General features: G+C 36.8%; 1 protein-coding gene across 5 annotated transcripts; it reads right to left on the bottom strand.

The window, feature by feature from the left end:
* Positions 1-1,210: 1,210 nt before the first annotated feature.
* Positions 1,211-19,949, bottom strand: LOC104878525 (transcriptional corepressor LEUNIG_HOMOLOG). Of its 5 annotated transcripts, none has more exons than XM_059740271.1 (22): positions 19,843-19,949; positions 19,580-19,660; positions 19,374-19,471; positions 18,771-18,898; positions 18,544-18,686; positions 18,154-18,202; positions 17,963-18,065; positions 13,881-13,930; positions 13,602-13,751; positions 13,331-13,480; positions 13,117-13,266; positions 12,853-12,999; positions 12,611-12,733; positions 6,624-6,695; positions 6,422-6,475; positions 6,124-6,271; positions 4,742-4,851; positions 4,490-4,639; positions 3,290-3,445; positions 2,642-2,758; positions 2,304-2,504; positions 1,211-1,827 (listed from the first exon to the last, which is right to left on the bottom strand). In XM_059740271.1, exons 2-22 carry the CDS (start codon positions 19,612-19,614, stop codon positions 1,681-1,683), a joined length of 2,481 nt encoding a protein of 826 aa, XP_059596254.1. In that variant the 5' UTR covers positions 19,615-19,660; positions 19,843-19,949; the 3' UTR covers positions 1,211-1,680. The 5 variants fall into 5 exon arrangements, with proteins under 5 accessions (XP_059596254.1, XP_059596257.1, XP_059596258.1 ...); XM_059740274.1 differs by having other exon boundaries at positions 13,602-13,715; XM_059740275.1 differs by having other exon boundaries at positions 13,358-13,480; positions 13,602-13,715.
* Positions 19,950-20,574: the final 625 nt, after the last annotated feature.

Below are 20,574 nucleotides of genomic sequence, written 5' to 3'. Positions count from 1 at the left end.
GGTACTTGTGATTTTTTTCAAGAAATGATAATTTCTTTCTTACAAACATTATCGCTTGCTATACTTCTATCTGTTTGGATTGGGGTACATGGGTAGTTTTTCCATGAAACTCTTTTCCTGCCTGCTCCATGTTGAAGTTCTCAATTCAATTCTGTTCTTTCTCTGAGTTTTAACCCCCTTGTGGGGGCACTGAGAATATTTTTGTAAGATTTTCTTCTTGTGAGTTTACTATTTTGTCTTTCTTCACATTTAGGCAGAATCACCAAATGGTTTATGGTTAGATTTCTTATCAACCCAGAATATAAGGTTTTGCATATGGCACCTAAGAATGAATCTTCATGCCTTAAACAACTCCTTCAGCAACTTCCACCAGAAACTGTCACACCAATCTAGGTTCAGCAAGGTATTAGGCCTTGGTATTTGGTTATCCATTCATTCAGTTGATTTCAGCAAGGTATACACATTACATTCACCAAAATAGTGTGTTTAATTGGCATCACACTGAAAAATGAACTGAACTCGATTAATTATTCAGCCACCATGCCTAACGGCTTTATCAACTTCACCAAAACCAGGGTAAGCAACAAACAAGGAACTCCCGGGGGAAAATCATTTGGCAAATGTAATAGCTTGTAGATGGTAATAAATTTCCCTATGCTACTGTCAATGCGGAGAGTTGGGTATTTCATATTTGTTGTGTCCAAATGGTCAGAGTTCCAAAGCGCAAGAACCTCTATGTTAGTACTCGGCAAGGGACTCCGAGCGGTTGTTTTTCATGGGGCTTGTTTGCTGATCCTCAGTTCATGGTTGGAAAAAGAGAGTAATTGCATGAAGTAAAAGTAGTGGAATGGTTCTAGGGACCAATATTCGCTACCTATAAGCAGCGGAGTTACAATTTCCACAGCCAAAAAGTAGCGGAAGGAAGGGGTTTCTGCTTCTTTTGTGCCACCTTTTTGCTTAGTATCACCACAAAACTTGTATAAAACATGTCAAAGCGCCTTGTGACAATAAAATGATTTTATTTATTTATTTATTTATTTTTGTACCTAAATGAATGCAGATTGGCATGATTATGCTTAGATGAAATGAATTGATTTTGTGCCAATCAGTAATCTTCTGAAGTGAAGGAAAGTGGCTTCACTTTTCAAGACATTGTCTTCAAGAATAGGGACTATATCACCATAAAACAACCCAAATCCAAAACTATAAGTTCCAAACCAACAAAGCAGTTTCTATGCTGTTATTTTATTTCCCAAGATGTGTATCTAACAGCAAAAGTTAGGTATCTGAATTCATATGTACACATGTGTTCTATATAACAAAAGTAGAACCTGATAAAGATTTGAGGACTAAAGTCTATGTATATCTATTTCCTCTATAAAAAGGAAGCCATATCTTTATCCAGACTTATTCCTGGTGATTTTTCTCTTGACATCATCTCCAGCTTTGCCTTCATCCCAAACCCCATGAGTTAAGCCCTGTTCTCAAATGGACACCCCATATTTTACATGCATGCCAAGCGCATGCACATACAACATACATGCACAGAAGATGCATCATACACATGGAAGCGCATGTGCGGACACATATAGAGAAGAAACATTTCCATAACGTACATATCACATACACATAAACACCCATGGGTGCACATTCACCACCATTAACATGGAAGGAGAGGTCTCATTTCCATAACTTCACACACTGGTCATGGCTTGCTGATGCAATGACTTCAGCCTGAGGTGAATCTGCCAATGCAGCAATCAACCCCATGTGTGCTGGAACTGATATTGTTTTGTTGCTCTCAGTCGGATTCCACAGTTCAAGGGTCTGCAGTAAAAACCAAATGGTTAGCTCTATCTGTAAGACCAATAATATAAAATACCATGAAATAAAACTTTGCACTGTTGGAAAAAGAGAACAGCAAATTAGTAGTCACAAACACACTTTTGTTGGGTGGACTTGGGATGTGATGACCCTTTTGAAACTCAATGTGATAACTTTACCAGCTTTGGAAAACAAAGAGGGTAAAATATCCTTGATCATGTGATTGCTAGGACAATGTGACAGAACGTTAAAAAAGCCTTGTTGGCCAAATATTTTGCAGCTTAAAAATGATGCTTTGTAGTGATGAAAACTTAGCCGCTTATGATTTAGACCATCAGGCTAAATGATGCCTTAGAAAAGGAAAATTTTGAATTAATAGGTTGTGCCATCCCACTAATAATGCAACCTCAATTCCAAATGCATATAAAAGATATGGGCAGACCTTACAAAATCACAAACAGTGATTCATGATAATTTACCTGGTAACCGCCAATAGCCAAGAGTTGTGAGTATCCAGGATGAAATGTGCATGATTGGAAATTGTTTCCATTAGAAAGCAGTTCATGTATGCACTTTCCACTCAACGTGGGTGACCAAACTCGTGCACTGTCTTCACTAATGGAGGCGACATATTTTCCACTTGTATCCCAACATATTGCACGAACATCTTTAGTATGTCCCTGAAATTTATATAATAAGGAATTAGATTAAATTAGAACATCCAATCTGGTAAATAATATGAAAAGAGTAGACTCTAGTTGTGCAAGTAAACAGTCGACAATAATATCTATGGTGCAGAAGTAAACCACTAGCATACCTTTAAGTGGGCTTGAAGGGTATCGGTCTCAACATCAATTATATTGATGCCATTTCCTACAGCTGTAGCTAAAAGCTTCCCAACTCGAGGCTGGAATCTAACTTGTTTAGTAGCTCCCTGATGTCAATCAAACAGGAATCAAGATGAGCAACTGATAGATGGAACCTGTAGAAAATATTTGATAAACATCATCTTTGGAGTTGAACGATTGCAATACGAGCACCAATGTATTGGGCAACGATTCAATGAGTTGCACCTGGTATGATTCCAAGAGGTTTAATGAACATGTATTTATCTACAAAATACGTGATTTAAATCATGACTGGTCACCAAGGATATATAGGCCATCAATATATCGGGAAGACAATAGAGCCAATTTTAAGAACCATGCTGACACTCATCAACTTAAAAAGCCCTCTGTTTAAGCACAAATGTCCAGGATGGTCTTTATCAATATGATTTAGGATCCATTTTCACAATGCTAGAGATATGGTTTGTGGAAGCAAAATTGACAGTAAATAAGTCTGAAATAATGTAGTGTTTCCTTCTAACAAATAAACAGAGAAACTGCACTCCTGCTAATTTGACTTTGGTAAATCAGTGATATAGCTACGGAATCCATAATCGTTAAATATCGCAGCATCTGACCTTAGTGGTGTGTGTGCAAACTTGCTGGCTCACATTCCACAGTCGGATCTCATTGTTACTGTCACATGAGCAGAGGAGGTCCAACTTTCTTGGGTGGAAATCCACTGATGTTACCTGTTCGGCATGACCATGAAGCTTGACTAGTGCGTTGCTTGGCTATAAAATCATGACACGAAAAACATAAGCATTATACTTACCAGCTGAGAGAAGGAGAAAGAGAGCACATATAAAAAAGGGAAACAACCAAATGATGGATGAAAGGGATAAAAAAGGCAGCATTTCATATTACCATGCAGTTATGCCTTCCTAAGCACATTAGAGTCTAGGAATTTGCCCAAAATAACTGAAACACATTTTTATATTGAACTGTGCTAACGGTAATTAGAAGTTACAAAAAGATAAATAAGGCCTAAATAGGGCCAAGAATTATGTAATATTTTATGAGCAATTTGAACTTTAATATATTACTGTTTGCTAAATTTTTTCTTATACACACACACACAATTGTGTCAATTCACAATTACCAGATAAATAATATGTTACGCTACCAACTTCCCTATGAGTTTAAGCATACCAGGCCCTGGAGAAATAATTTGTTAAGCTACCAACTTGCTTAAAAGTTTGTTATTAGGATTTGGACTTACAATATATAATAGACTACTAATACTCTTCCTTGGAGAGACTCAAGCTTGAGGCCTTAGTTAACCATTGCTCTGATGCCATCTTAGTTTACCAAATTTCCTAAAAGCTTTAACTGTTAGGATTTGAGCCCACACTATAAACTAGGCTATTAGATAACCAATTTTCCTAAAAGCTTAAACTTGTAGGATTTGAACCCACAATGCATATTATGCTCTCCAATGCCCTCCTCCATGTGTAGCTTCCATTTTTGGGCTTACACATGGGCTTAATAAATTGGGGAAATAAGCACGTGGTGTTGAGGTTCAAACATTTGACCTCTCACCAAAAGAGGCTTTGATACTGTGTTAAATAACCAAATATCATGCTCTCCAACATAAATGAATAGAATTTTATACAAATAAGGTGTGAACATTTATTGACCATAATGAGACTAAAGCATCAGCTAGAGGCTATAGAAAAGGAAGAAAGAAAAAAAAAATGTAAGATCCACTGCAGAAACTAGGATTTTTGAGATTTCTTACATAGGGAAAAAGAACAAGAGAAAAATGTAATATTTACTTTGTCTGCATCCCATATCTGAACACTTCTGTCAAATGAAGATGTTGCAAAAAGAGCTGAATTTGGTTTAAATCGGACATCTGTAATGAGAAGAGAATGCTCTTCTGTTGTACAAACATAATCATATGTTTCCATGCTCCAAATCATAACCTGCCAGCAAAAATTGAATGACCTCTGTGTTCATGGATAAGACCTTCAAAACTGACTGAGAAAAAGCTAAACAAACTTTGAAGATTGAAAGCATTAGGCCACCTTCTTATCATGTCCAGAACTAACTAACATCTTCCCATCTGATGAGAAGTGGCAGCAGAGAACTTTGCCTTTGCTTGCTTGGAGGCGACCAACCTCTTTAAAAGTGAAGCCTACCAGAGGTGATCAATCATGATGTTAGAATACCAATGGAACTCAGAACAATTTACTGCCAACAGAGCATTACCCCCTTCTGCTACCAGTCATGTTTAATCTGGTAGGACCATCTCCACTTCCTATGGAAACTAAGAAACAAGTTGTATAGGCCATCTGCTGCTTAATCAATTACTTGAATTTTCTTCCAATGCATCTTTGTTTGGCACTGCTCCCACAAAGAACAGATGGAAACCTTAGGGCTTAGAGGTTCAATCCTCAGTGCAAGAAGGTCCTTACAAGACACAACCCAGACACTTTGAGACATGTCTTAGTATAAGAATTGAACATGTTACATTATAATCATGAGATGAGATTAATATCTTTTATTTCATTTTAACAAACATGAATGTTATTACTGATAACATATACATGGTTTTTAAGATTTATGGTGTTCAATACATATTAAAAGATCCCCTTGAAAGTTTGAAGGGATGAGAGACACATATTGTAATTAAGTTTTTAGAAAATGACTACTGAATGGTAGCAGAAATCATCTGCCATTTTAAAACAAGAAGAACAGGGAAAACAAAGGAAAATCCACATGATCCTATTATTAATAAAATATTAGCTAATACATTCTTTTTTTCAATGGGTGGTTCATACTCCATATGATAGCATGCACATACACAAATTCTCTTCTTAATTTGCCAACCTACTTTTGTATTGTACTTCTGGATCTTTTGTGCTCTCGCTCTTTGCTAAGTATATGCATGTCTTCATCTAGAAGTTCTTGACAAATAAAGGGGATTGATTGACATATTATGCTTATCTAATATTTGTCTTCATGTAAAAGAATAAACAAATCCGGAACTAGAAGTGAGTATCCTAGACATGTGATAAAAGAATAGAGCATCAATTTGGATAAGACATATTCAGAGATGACGAGTAGCAAGCTGATGAAACATTGGTTGGAGTGGGTAAGGAGCAGTGGGTAAAAACAGATATAAAACTACAAATGTGTATGTGTGTAGAACTGTAACCACCGATAATCTTCGGGTCCTAAAGATCTTTACTACTCTTCTACACCAAGGAAAAAAAAAAGAAAAAAAAAAGTGATGAAAGGCAAGATTTAGGCTACCAAGTTTCAAGGTTCTAAGGCTTCCAGCCTGACCCTACCTAGTCCTTCTAAAACATTAACTTGTGCTAAGTATTGATGTAAATCATGCTCGCTGACTAAGTACCACTTGAGGAGTAATGTGTATTCTTCCATGGCAGCTAAAAAAGGTTACCTGTGTCTTCATTGGTTGTGCAATCTGAAGAATCTCGTTTCAAAATGCTGAAGGGGATAGGCACAGTATTAGCATTGACATCATCAGGGGATAAATAAGATTCAACATTCTCATCAATAGGCTTCTCCTTCTCTGCAGTGTTGCATGCCTAGAGTGGGAGATACCATAAAAAGGTAACAATCAGAAGAAATTATTGCCGAAGACTAGAAGAGTGCATAGGTGAGAAACATAAACAACAAACATGACAGTACAATCTCTAAATCAAACCATGCATTTTCTCCTGATAGGTAGGCCCTACCAAAATATTGTCTCCAGATCCTGAATTGGATAAACTCTTTCTCTTTCTGCCACTCTGGTGCAGAACAGGTAATATTAGAACAGAGCATATGCCAGAAAAGAACATGCAAAATCTAAACATTCCACCAGGTGGGGAAAGCTCCTGGCCTTAACTTCCCTAGAAAAGAAAATGGGGCTTAATAAGGCGAAATATCCCAGCCAACCTCTTCTGACTGCTGCTTTTGTGCCTGATCATGTTGTTGTTGCTCTGCGGTATCTCCCATTTGGATCATTGTCTGGGATATTGCCAATCAATTCATCGACAAAAAAGGAGAACAAAGACTTAGAGATATATAAGTCTGATGAAAATATTTACAAGAAATCTGAGAATTGGTGTGCATGTAAAACTGAATGGAAAAGAAACTAACTTTTTCAATTTTGGTTATCATAGTAAATAATTTTATTAAAAAAAAAAAAAAAGGAAAACGAGGAAAGAAAGTAAGAAGTCAATAATACCTGTAACATCAGAACCATTATAAAAAGAGATTCTAAAAACACAGTCCTAGATAATGAATCTATCAGTCTTTCATATAGATATTTATTTAAACAGACTCAATTCAACAAAGCCTCACACCAGATAATTAAGGTAGTCACAACAACCCTGTTTCGCCATTCTACTTCATTGAAGACCAAATTTTCAGGAAAAAAAATAGGCCATCACGTCATTCCGTACTACCCCTCCTTTTTGTCCTTCCTTTCAACATACACTATTCTTATACCTTCAGAGGTTTTTTTTTTTTTTCCTTTTTCCTTCTCTTTTTGGTTGAAAACAATGAATCGTGTTCTCTACAAGAACTGTAAGCAAGACATTGCTGCTCAAAGTGAAGAGTTAATCATGAAATGTTCTTCTTTCATCTATGCAGGCCTTTTTTATATGTACTCATTATATTTCTAAAACTTATTTTGTGATGAAAAGGAATTCTTGGTATGGAGTCTATGAAAGAGATCCTGTAATTTTGAGAGATGGCTTGGAACTCAGAAGCAGATGCTAGGAATTTGCTGCAGTGGTGCAATCTTTTAGATGGTAATGATGATTAAATTTATCAAACTATGAAATATCTTATATAATCATTACTGACAATATCATTTTGGTGGTTGTTATGTTAAAGATAAGTGAAGTTTCTAGGGGTGGAAGAAGTTGGTTTGGTGTTGAGTCCAAGTCTTTTGAGTTGCAGGTTGAGGTGGTAGAGGGAAAGCTGAAGGGGCGTATCTGGGAGAGACGTAGAGGAACCACTTCTTGGATTAGGTTTGGGGAAGTTAGTTTAAGTCATTTGCTAGATGGTGTTGAAGCTTGTTGTAGGGATAATGGAAACAGAAGGTGGGTTCTTGATTGGGAGGAGGGAGGAGGGAGGAGGAAATATAGGTTGGGAACGTCGATAGAATGAGGCGGGAAGGTTTCTTCTCGGTTCAATTTTGCGACATTGAGTCCAAGAGGTACTGTGTGATCTTCCCAAAAGGAAGGGGTTTGTTAAGAGGCTGGAATACCCTGGCGGAGAAGCTGCGTGATCTTGGAGTTGTTTCTTTGGTCAGGTTTTTGGACTCAAGAGGTTCAGAGACTCCTCCTGGGCAAAAAGGATTGCTGACAAAGACATATGCGAAAATGGAAAAACTGAGGCCAGAGAGGTTAGGTGATTCAGTTTGGGTGGAGTTGAGAGAAAGAGAATTGCCAGTTAGGAAGAATCAATTGGACCGGTGTTTAGTGGGCTGGTGGGAAGTAGATTCTGTTCATGTCCCTGATTTGGATTTAGTGAGGAGTTGGGTGAGCCACCTCTGGTTGTTAAAGGGGAGATTGAGAGTGGCTTATCTGGGTAGAAGGCTTTTGCTATTTGAGTTTAAGTCTTTGAGTGACGCTAAAAGGGTTTTGGTTAGAGGAAAAAGAAGACTTAAGGAGAATGTTTTGCATCTTACAAGATGGAATCCGAAGGTGGGGTGTTTTGGGCAAGGTGTTGGCATTAAGGAGGCTTGGGTGAGAGTGGTGGGTCTTCCTCTCTTCACATGTGGAGTAAAGAGGTGTTCAAAAAGATAGCTGATGGTTGTGGAGGTTTTATTGTTGTGGACGAGGATACAACTTTTCTTCACGGAGTTACAGTGAATGAGGATTTTAAAAAGTTCTTTAATGGGTTGTAAAGAGAGCTAAGAGTTGAGGGTTGGGCCCAATGAAGCGAGTTTGGGATCAGTGGAGGCCCAATATGATTTTGGGCCTGAGCTTAGACGGAAGGGGGGGGGGAGTTTAGGGCCCGTTAAAAAGTTCTTTCTAACTCATTTCACTTATTTTATTTATTCTATGTAAACATTAAATAATTTAAAAATTCATAAGTTTGTAACTAATTTTAATTTTATTCTATTTTCATTTATATTTTTTATGATAAAATCAAATATAAAAAAATAATTTTCTTATATTTTTTCTTTTTTTTTCCCAATACCTTCCTAGAAACAAACATAGCGGTAGTGTTTGGTAGATCCTCCTACCAAACAGGATGACTTTATGGATGGTGCAGACAATATTTGATTTCAAACAGGATGACTTTAGGGATAATGGAAACAGAAGGTAGGTTCTTGATTGGGAGGAGGGAGGAGGAAATATAGATTGGAACGTCGATAGAATGAGGCGGGAAGGTTTCTTCTCTGTTCAGTTTGCGACATTGAGTCCAAGAGGTACTGTGTGATCTTCCCAGAAGGAAGGGGTTTGTTAAGAGGCTGGAATACCCTGGCGGAGAAGCTGCGTGATCATGGAGTTGTTTCTTTGATCAGGTTTTTCGACTCAAGAGGTTCAGAGACTGAGGAAAGGATTGTTGACAAAGACACAGGCGGAAATGGCAAAACCGAGGCCAGAGAGGTTAGGTGGAGTTGGGAGAAAGAGAATTGCTAGTTAGGAAGAATCAATTGGATCGGTGTTTAGTGGGCTGGTGGGAAGTAGATACTATTCATGTCCCTGATTTGGATTTAGTGAGGAGTTGGGCGAGCCACCTCTGGTTGTTAAAGGGGAGATTGAGAGTGACTTATCTGGGTAGAAGGCTTTTGCTGTTTGAGTTTTAAGTCTTTGAGTGAAGCTAAAAGGGTTTTGGTTAGAGGAAAAAGAAGACTCAAGGAGAATGTTTTGCATCTAACAAGATGGAATCCGGAGGTGGGGTGTTTTGGGCAAGGTGTTGGCATTAAGGAGGCTTGGGTGAGAGTGGTGGGTCTTTCTCTTCACATGTGGAGTAAAGAGGTGTTCAAAAAGATAGCTCATGGTTGTGGAGGTTTTATTGTTGTGGACGAGGATACAACTTTTCTTCACGGAGTTACAGTGAATGAGGATTTTAAAAAGTTCTTTAGTGGGTTGTAAAGAGAGCTAAGAGTTGAGGGTTGGGCCCAATGAAGCGAGTTTGGGCTCAGTAGAGGCCCAATATGATTTTGGGCCTGAGCTTAGACGGAAGGGGTGGGGGGGAGTTTAGGGCCCGTTAAAAAGTTCTTTCTAACTCATTTCACTTATTTTATTTATTCTATGTAAACATTAAATAATTTAAAAATTCATAAGTTTGTAACTAATTTTAATTTTATTTTATTTTCATTTATATTTTTTATGATAAAATCAAATATAAAAAAATAATTTTCTTATATTTTTTCTTTTTTTTTTTCCCAATACCTTCCTAGAAACAAACATAGCGGTAGTGTTTGGTAGATCCTCCTACCAAACAGGATGACTTTATGGATGGTGCAGACAATATTTGATTTCAAACAGGATGACTTTAGGGATAATGGAAACAGAAGGTAGGTTCTTGATTGGGAGGAGGGAAGAGGAAATATAGATTGGAACGTCGATAGAATGAGGCGGGAAGGTTTATTCTCTATTCAGTTTGCGACATTGAGTCCAAGAGGTACTGTGTGATCTTCCCAGAAGGAAGGGGTTTGTTAAGAGGCTGGAATACCCTGGCGGAGAAGCTACGTGATCATGGAGTTGTTTCTTTGATCAGGTTTTTGGACTCAAGAGGTTCAGAGACTGAGGAAAGGATTGTTGACAAAGACACAGGCGGAAATGGCAAAACCGAGGCCAGAGAGGTTAGGTGGAGTTGGGAGAAAGAGAATTGCTAGTTAGGAAGAATCAATTGGATCGGTGTTTAGTGGGCTGGTGGGAAGTAGATACTGTTCATGTCCCTGATTTGGATTTAGTGAGGAGTTGGGCGAGCCACCTCTGGTTGTTAAAGGGGAGATTGAGAGTGACTTATCTGGGTAGAAGGCTTTTGCTGTTTGAGTTTTAAGTCTTTGAGTGAAGCTAAAAGGGTTTTGGGTAGAGGAAAAAGAAGACTCAAGGAGAATGTTTTGCATCTAACAAGATGGAATCCGGAGGTGGGGTGTTTTGGGCAAGGTGTTGGCATTAAGGAGGCTTGGGTGAGAGTGGTGGGTCTTTCTCTTCACATGTGGAGTAAAGAGGTGTTCAAAAAGATAGCTCATGGTTGTGGAGGTTTTATTGTTGTGGACGAGGATACAACTTTTCTTCACGGAGTTACAGTGAATGAGGATTTTAAAAAGTTCTTTAGTGGGTTGTAAAGAGAGCTAAGAGTTGAGGGTTGGGCCCAATGAAGCGAGTTTGGGCTCAGTAGAGGCCCAATATGATTTTGGGCCTGAGCTTAGACGGAAGGGGTGGGGGGGAGTTTAGGGCCCGTTAAAAAGTTCTTTCTAACTCATTTCACTTATTTTATTTATTCTATGTAAACATTAAATAATTTAAAAATTCATAAGTTTGTAACTAATTTTAATTTTATTTTATTTTCATTTATATTTTTTATGATAAAATCAAATATAAAAAAATAATTTTCTTATATTTTTTCTTTTTTTTTTCCCAATACCTTCCTAGAAACAAACATAGCGGTAGTGTTTGGTAGATCCTCCTACCAAACAGGATGACTTTATGGATGGTGCAGACAATATTTGATTTCAAACAGGATGACTTTAGGGATAATGGAAACAGAAGGTAGGTTCTTGATTGGGAGGAGGGAAGAGGATATATAGATTAGAACGTCGATAGAATGAGGCGGGAAGGTTTCTTCTCTATTCAATTTGCGACATTGAGTCCAAGAGGTACTGTGTGATCTTCCCAGAAGGAAGGGGTTTGTTAAGAGGCTGGAATACCTTGGCGGAGAAGCTGCGTGATCATGGAGTTGTTTCTTTGATCAAGTTTTTGGACTCAAGAGGTTCAGAGACTGAGGAAAGGATTGTTGACAAAGACACAGGCGGAAATGGCAAAACCGAGGCCAGAGAGGTTAGGTGGAGTTGGGAGAAAGAGAATTGCTAGTTAGGAAGAATCAATTGGATCGGTGTTTAGTGGGCTGGTGGGAAGTAGATACTGTTCATGTCCCTGATTTGGATTTAGTGAGGAGTTGGGCGAGCCACCTCTGGTTGTTAAAGGGGAGATTGAGAGTGACTTATCTGGGTAGAAGGCTTTTGCTGTTTGAGTTTTAAGTCTTTGAGTGAAGCTAAAAGGTTTTTGGTTAGAGGAAAAAGAAGACTCAAGGAGAATGTTTTGCATCTAACAAGATGGAATCCGGAGGTGGGGTGTTTTGGGCAAGGTGTTGGCATTAAGGAGGCTTGGGTGAGAGTGGTGGGTCTTTCTCTTCACATGTGGAGTAAAGAGGTGTTCAAAAAGATAGCTGATGGTTGTGGAGGTTTTATTGTTGTGGACGAGGATACAACTTTTCTTCACGGAGTTACAGTGAATGAGGATTTTAAAAAGTTCTTTAGTGGGTTGTAAAGAGAGCTAAGAGTTGAGGGTTGGGCCCAATGAAGCGAGTTTGGGCTCAGTGGAGGCCCAATATGATTTTGGGCCTGAGGGGGGGTTGCAAACAAGCGGTGGGTTTAGGCCCGTTTCTTTAAAAAGTTTTTTCTAACTCATTTCACTTATTTTATTTCTTCTATGTAAACATTAAATAATTTAAAAATTAATAAGTTTGTAACTAATTTTAATTTTATTTTATTTTCATTTATATTTTCTATGGTAAAACCAAACATAAAAAATTAATATTCTTATATTTTTTCTTTTTTTTTCCCCAATACCTTCCTAGAAACAAACATAGCGGTAGTGTTTGGTAGATCCTCCTACCAAACTGGATGACTGTGTGGATGGTGCAGACAATATTTAATTTAAAAGATCTTGTTGATGCAGAGCAGTTGGTACCTTAAACTGTTGCTGAGGATTTGGCTCTAGTGCTATTGACATACTATACTGTTGCTGGGGATTTGGCCCTTGCGTTGGGTTTAGTCCTTGATTTCCCAAACTAGAGGGAATTTGGTCGACTCCCTGCAAAGAAATCAAGTAGATTAATTTGGCATTCAAATTGATACTGAACTGGACAGTATGAACCCCATCCTCCCATTTAAGACACTCCTAGGATGAATATGAATTTGGTAAGAAGATACCAGAATGGCTGGTGTGTTTGACAATAATTGAGTTGAGGGCTCTTGTTGATGTTGTGCTCTTGGCACTTGAAACTGTGATTGATGTTTTGGAGATTGCAAAGAGTTTAGTACCTGATTACCCAAACCAGAGGGAACTTGGTCAACTCCCTGCAAAGAAATCAAGTAAATTAATTTAGCATTTGCATTGATACTGGACCGGCATCACAAATCATGCTTCCCATTTAAGTAGCTCTTGGGAAGTATCAAGTTTAAGTAAGAGGATACCAATGTGGTTGGAGTGTGTGACAATAGTTGAGTTGAGGACTCTTGTCGATGTTGTGCTCTTAGTGCTTGAAACTGTGGCTGAAGCTTTGGTGGCTGCAACATTGACTTTAGTCCTTGATGACTCAAACTAGAGGGAATTTGGTCAGCTCCCTGCAAAGAGATCACATCCTTTAAGTCACTCCTAGGAAGCATCCAAGTTTGGGTAGGACAATACCAGAGTCACTGATGTATGTGACAATACTTGAATTGAGGGCCCTTGTTGATGTTGTGCTCTTGGCAATTGAAACTGTGATTGTAGCTTTGGTAACTGAAACATTGGGTTTAGTCCCTGAATGCCCAAACCAGAAGGAAGCTGGTCCACTCCCTGCAAAGTAATCAAGTAAATTAATTTAAAACTAGAATCAATACTTGATTAGGCACTATAAACCTCACCCTTCCCATTTAAGTTTCTCTTAGGAAGCATCCAAGTCTGAGTAAGAGGATACCAGCATGACTGTTGTGTGCGGCAGGATTTGGATTGAGGGATCTTGCTGATATTGTGCTCTTGGCAGTTGAAACTGTGGTTTTTGAATTGGTAGCTGCAACATTGGGGTTAGTCCCTGATGAACAAAACCAGAGGGAAATTGGTCAGCTCCCTGCAATGAAATCAATTAGATGGATTTGGTATTTACATCAATACTGCACTGGACACTATATAAACCAGAAAAGAGAAAATCTGCAAATACAGAAACAGAATCTAAGTCAATACTTATTATTCCACTTACAGATGACATTTGTCCTTTCAGTGGCATTGGATTAACTCCTTCATTCATCTCTGCAAAGATAAAAATCAGGAATAAGAATGCTAATTAAAAAAAAAAACAACACCAAAATGCATATACAACCTCCCCAGTCTCTCCATAAGGTATACATCGAAATCAAGGTAACAAAATTTGTCATTTTGGACTTAAATGGCATACAGATTTTAGGACTGAAAAATGTGTATAACTTAGTGGGTACAACAAAATCCACAACGAATTATGTTGATGAATTAAAATGCTTTCCAAAACTTCTACAACACTCTAGATCATATTTTAAAAATTGTGTAAGGTGCATCTAAGATCCAAAGGTTCTTTGGAGCCTAGGCAAAGGTGAAAGAAGGCATGCACTTGAACAAACCAAGGTGCAACTTGGAGAGCATGTTCAATTACATAAAATAATTTAAACATGGACATGCAAATATTTGTAATATGCTCATATATCACCGAATATGATCCAAAATTTCAATACAAGTAGCAAAAAATCCAAGATTCCAACCATTGAGAAAAGGCATCCAACACAAAATGATACAATACCATAAAATTTCACTATAAATGAAAAAAAAAAATTGAGAATAAAATTGTCAAAAAAAGAAAGTGAAGAAAATTTTTCTATAATTCATTGTTTGGGTGTTAAAAAACTCAAAAAAAGGTTAGAAAATATAAGCACTTTTTAGGTGTTGACATTTTTTACTACAATACAACAAGGCATTTATCCTAACAACTAGCAAAACAAACCCTAAGTGATATGGGTCCACCACTCTATCCTACACCACTTAAAAACAAAGGAGACTTGAACTCAAGACCTCTACTTCATTGCTAAAGGGCACCACCATTGAGCTACTCCATGAGAGGATTGGCAATTTGGCATAAGGATTTCTTTCTTTGCTTTTTTTGAAAAAAAAAAAATCAGGCAAATTAAAATTTATTGTCTTGCATGAGACAACGTCATTTTTCCTGAAGTCAAACAAAAATAGATGAGGTGCGACTTTTCAATAACGTAAGTGCCTTAAGGGTGTTGTGCTTCAACTATGCTCTAGAGATCCTACAATTAGGTTTCAAAGAACTAGTGGTTAGAACTAAGTCGCATTCAAAATATCAATTGCACAATTTCATCATATGTTTAAAGACATTGCATTTGGTGCATCACTTAGCCAAAAAACTTGAAGTGTCTGCTCATACAATTCTTAACTAAATTGATTATACAAAACTTTTTTCCCTATGGCACAACACAAGAAAGTTAGTTTGAAATATAATTTTGGTGCATTCTCATAATAAATTTAAGTTGTTGGGGTAATTAGTAGTTTAACATCCGCTACTGAAGCTCTAGTTCTTAGAAGGCATGAGTTCAAGCCTCGCTATTTATTTATTGCCCATGCATATGCAATGATCAATTATTTGCCTCACCTAAACATGGCACATGGTCAATTTGGATATTTGTTTTATAGGTTTGAGGTAGCCTTAAATAATAAAAGGTCATGATAAAGTACTATGGAAATTTTAGATGTTTTTCTTATTTTGTATGTCATCACGTTTTTATGATATTATCTCTATTAAGAATTTTCCCGAAATATGTGATTTTAATTGGCAACTAGTCACTCTTACATACTTTCCATTTTTTTAATGATATTTTTAAATTTTTCCTTGACATTTTGAAAATTTAAATCTAGTTTCCGTTCAAGGGCCTCTTTATATTCTAATGTTCATAGTATGCTTTCATGTTTTCTTTATGTAATCTTACTTTCATGGTTGGGAAATTTATCAAAATTAAGATTTAGCTTGTAGTTTTTTAGTTTTCGTGCATATATTATGAGTAAATCTAAAGGAACATGGGTATGTGTGTGTGTGTGTGTGTATGATTCAGATCAGATTCTGGTATACATCTAGGTGAAGGATCCATTTCGACAGCCAATGTTTTGGTCATCACTCATTCTACTCCGGATTAGGAAAGACAGGAAAAAAAGGGAGGATAAAATTTGAGAAGAGAAGTGGGCTTGACTCAGCTGTTCAATTGGTCATCCATCCATAAATTGATACAATGCTTAAATCAACAAAGTTACTTTTCTACACGCCAAAGTGAAATGAAGAGTTTATGGAGTATAGTTTGTCCCACAATGAAACTTCACTCATTTAAATACTCGCATAACAACAGACTAGAATACAAAGTATCCTGTGGAAATTTGATCAAATTAGGAAAGTATCATCCCTTCCTTTTCCACACTTGCTTGCTAGGTACATATCTGATAGCAGGTCCTTCCAAAGTCTATTCTGTCGTGGACACTTCACAACTTTTGAAGTCTACGAATAACATAAGAACAATCAGTATGATCTAAAAATTCATTACCCCCATGTTTCTGTCCACAAATCTTTGGAAAACAACAAAATCAAATGCATAGAGAAAAAAAAAAAAAAAAAACATCTACTAGGACTACTTTTAAACTTTTGTTCTATGTATGGACTTTGTCCCCTTCTCTCAGCCATACCTTTCAATGTTAGAAGCTTTCAGCTAATTCAACCATAAAATATCTGCAGTATTTAATAGCATTCCAAAAATTAATCGATTCAGAAAACCTATCTATTTGGTTTTCAACACTTAATAAATTTGAACATTTTCTCAATCAAATTTTCCAAGTTTGTAAAGAAAACATCCCTAGGTAGTGTTTGTAAGGGGCAAAAAAAGACTGATGCCAACAAGAAGATTGGCTAGATGATCAAAAAGGAGATAAGAGTTCCTAATATAAACTTTTGATATCATATAAATGTTTAGCTAAGTTCTACATGTACATATGTAAGAAGAGTCACACACTGAACCTGAAAAGGGAGTCATCTAAAACCCTTCCTAAAAGTTTATGGCATAAGGTTCTAAGTTTTAGGGAGTGAAGATGAACTTTCCCAAACTCTAGGAACTCACTGAGTAATTTTCATCCTTAACCACAATGAAAGCATATAAGAGTCTGACCCTTGAAGTAAACTGGTTGTAGTAAGAGACTTGTCTCTCTCTTATCCAGTTTTGAATCATGTGGATGTGTCATTTTGCATGTCCTCTCTTTTTTAATATGCTTTCATTTCCCACACCATAATCATGATATGCTTTTACCATGCCTATGTGAATATGTGCAAACCAACTCATGAAAAAGTTTTAGAAACATAATCAAACTAAAGAAAAAGGGTAAATTTGTTCTTGAACCCGAGGTTCACGATGTTGGGGGCAAAACCAGAAATAAGAATGTGTTGAAGACACCAGCTAGTAGAGAGATTGGCAAGCACATGTCATATACTATCCAACACTACAAAAACATGTCCATGGTTTTGCTGATTAAAATGTCAACTATTTGCTGGTTATGTTATACCAACAAATAAATTGAAAAATGCTTGAAGTTCAAACCACTGCAACATATCCATAAATGAGGATACATAACAAATGTAATTGGATCTTCCCTTAACTATTTGGGCTGGCTAAACGTATCCCTTCTACAATTTTTTCACTTTGTTTCTTCTGGGCTTGGCTAAAGGGTTTATAAACATTTCCAACCTGACACAATTCTTCTGTGGCCAAAAACACAACAAAGCAGGGTGCGACCCTCTGTAAATGTGTCTTCAAAAGAAAATTGCAACTCCAAAAACAAGAGCCCCTTTGTGCCATGGGATTTGGGGTTTAGAGTCTAAGAAAAATAGTGGTAATTAACTATGCTCCCTGTCTTAAACGCTCCCAGAAAACAGGGAAAAGAAAAACCAACAAACGAACAAAAGGAACACAAATAGGCAATGTGTTGCTTTAAAATTTGATCAGTCAAATTCAAGCAGTAACAGCTGCAGCTGGAGGTCATCTACTTGCAACAATAAGCCAATAAAAGATGCAGGAAGACACATCCTATTTAGACACTTCCTGTATTAACATAACAAAGCATAAAAACAAACTACCGATATTGCCTAATTTATCCAAATTCATACTGCCAAATACCTTGTTAAACTATCATCAAGGGCAATTAGTTGAGCACCAAGTTCCAAGAGATAAAATTCAAAAGCCTAAAAATAAAATACAAACAAACCCGAATCAAGAGGCCCAGCCCTTGGGATTGCTGCTCTTGGTACTCCATAGAGATTTGGATCCATAGATGTAGCCCTTCCCATATTAATCCCTTGTCTATTATCCTGCAATGAAGAAATTTTAATCCTTAATGTGATTGTAGAAATTTAATATTCCTCAAAAAAAGTGTGTTTAGATAGGTTTAAACCATACCCTCCGAACCCGTTGTTGAGTCTGCCTAGCAATTTGTTGTTGCCGGTGCCTGTGGTACATGGACAAACATCAAATAAGATGATTAGGAACCCAATCACTGAAATGACAATGATAAACATATGCAATGCAATTCTCTTATGAAAAGGCAAGTGTTGAAAATCTCTCCTTTTGAAACCGAAGCAGGCAAGTGACATAGAAGCCCTCCTTCATTGAAAAGAAAAAATACACAAAATAAATGTGATAATTGCCAATGATTCCATTCTTGATACGACAAAGAAATACACAAGGAATACATCAAACAGATGGCGACTGACTTGAAGAGATTCATTTATTAAAATCAAGGAATTGTAAATGGGGATCATAATCTCTAACAGGATGCCTTCATCATACATTTTTGCAGCTGATAAAGAAGATGATTGTTGCCCAAGCATGTTCTCCAGATTAGTAAACAGCCCAGGAGTTTGCTGATTCATCTCAAAATTTGGCACCAGAGGATGGAGACTTTGTAGTTCATTTTCAGTTGTTTGTATCTCCTGGTAAGCAAACAAACAATACTTCAAACATAATTTCACAACCTAAACAGTACATAAGAACCTCAAAATTCATCAAATTATCACCAGGCTGGAACCATCTCCCCTGGCTTCTTGCTGACTTGTCCCTTGCTCACCCAATGCTTGCCTAGAGGCAAACACGTCGTAAAATATTGACCACCATTCAGCTAAGAAGCCCCCTGCAGACTCAATTGCTGAAACAAAAACCCCAGATTTCAAATCAACAAACAAACATGCTATGGCAATAGAGTGAAATGACACTCAATATGCAGAGCAGAAACTAAGCAATAAAACATCAAATAAGAGACTAAAAAAAACAAAAACATGATTCTGTTATGAAGGAAAGAAAATACAGGCATGTAATCAAGAATATTAAAACAAAATTGAGTAATAAAACTTTAAAATTTTGAAATGAAAATTTTAATGATGGAAACGCATCAAGAAGACATCTCAAATCACCACTTAAATTAGACAAAACAAGAATTAATCAATGATATTAACAACAAAATTCAGAAAAAAAAAAAAAAAAAACCCTTAGACAATTATTGAAAAGAAAATTTGGTGACACAAACACAGAAAAATTCATCAATCACCACTAAAATCAGTACACTCATCTATTAGAGAAGAACTCCAAAACAAAACAAAGATCTTTTAGCAAAGAACACATACCAATAGGATTGGAGCCAACGTTTGCTTCAGTGGCGAATACATCAGCAGCGGTGTGCATATTCTTTTTCTTCATATAATCAAGAATGTAAACTTGAAGCCTGTAAATCCCAAATCAAACAAACAGTGAAAACGCATAAACCCTTTTCTATATCAACGTGAAGAGTGAAGAGTGGAGAGAACAATAATTAATGAAGCACAAAACTCACATCTTTTCAGCATCCCACTCGTCACCTGGAGCCATGATCAGTGACCACCTCCCAAACAGACCACCTTCAATTCACAATCTCCTAAAAGGAAAATAAATAAATAAAAACCAATCAGAGCAACAACAGAGTGAGTTGAAGAGGGAGCAATTGACAAGAAAAACAAGGGAAAAATCCCAGACGAATACCAACGAGTAAAAGAAATGAAAATGGAAAACTTGGGGTTTTTGAAGAACAGATGGCAATACAGAGAGAGGAGGCGTTACCTGAGAGTGCCAGGCGGGAAGTGACGGTGCCATGCAAAAGAGAAAAGGAGAACTAGGGACAAACAAACAAAATTGGCTTTTTCTGTAGATTTAGAGAGAGAAAGTCGAGTTAGAGAGAGAGTGTGTATGAAGCGTTTTATACTTCTTATCCAAATAATTAAATTATATAAAATAAAAAAAAATAAAAAAAAGAGGGTGCACCGGATGGTACGGTGTGGGTGTACGAACCGAAGAAAAAAATATTTCTTCTCGGTCTTCTTCGTGTCTATCGCCAGTCAACTAATCATCTGGCCAATCATCTCCTACCATGTCACTGAATAAGGGTATTTTTGTCTTCTAGTCGAAATGTGCATCCGTTAGATTTCAGCATGTTTGTCACGTGTCAGTTTTTAATAAATATATATATATTTTTTTATCTCTTTAAGACAATAAATTAAAATTTCACAGGTTGATCCAAACAGACCCTCATTTTATCAAAGGAAAAAAAATCCCTTCTTTAATTAAAAAAAATGCTTATACAAAATAAAATAAAAAACAATAATTATTTAAAAATAAAACATTAGTTTTCTTTTTGCACCCAATCAAGTTTAGAAAAATTACAATAATTTTAAAAATATTCTTATTTTAGATAAAATTGTGGGCCAGTACAAAAAAAAAAATTAATTCCACGTCACTATAATTATGATAGTTCATTTCTATAAATTTCTACACGTGTACATTTGAGGAAAGTTC

Source organism: Vitis vinifera, chromosome 10, assembly GCF_030704535.1.
Source record: "Vitis vinifera cultivar Pinot Noir 40024 chromosome 10, ASM3070453v1".
Taxonomy (NCBI): Eukaryota; Viridiplantae; Streptophyta; class Magnoliopsida; order Vitales; family Vitaceae; genus Vitis; species Vitis vinifera.
The sequence above is the reverse complement of the archived record's forward strand: the minus strand, read 5'-3'. Positions and strand labels throughout refer to the sequence as shown.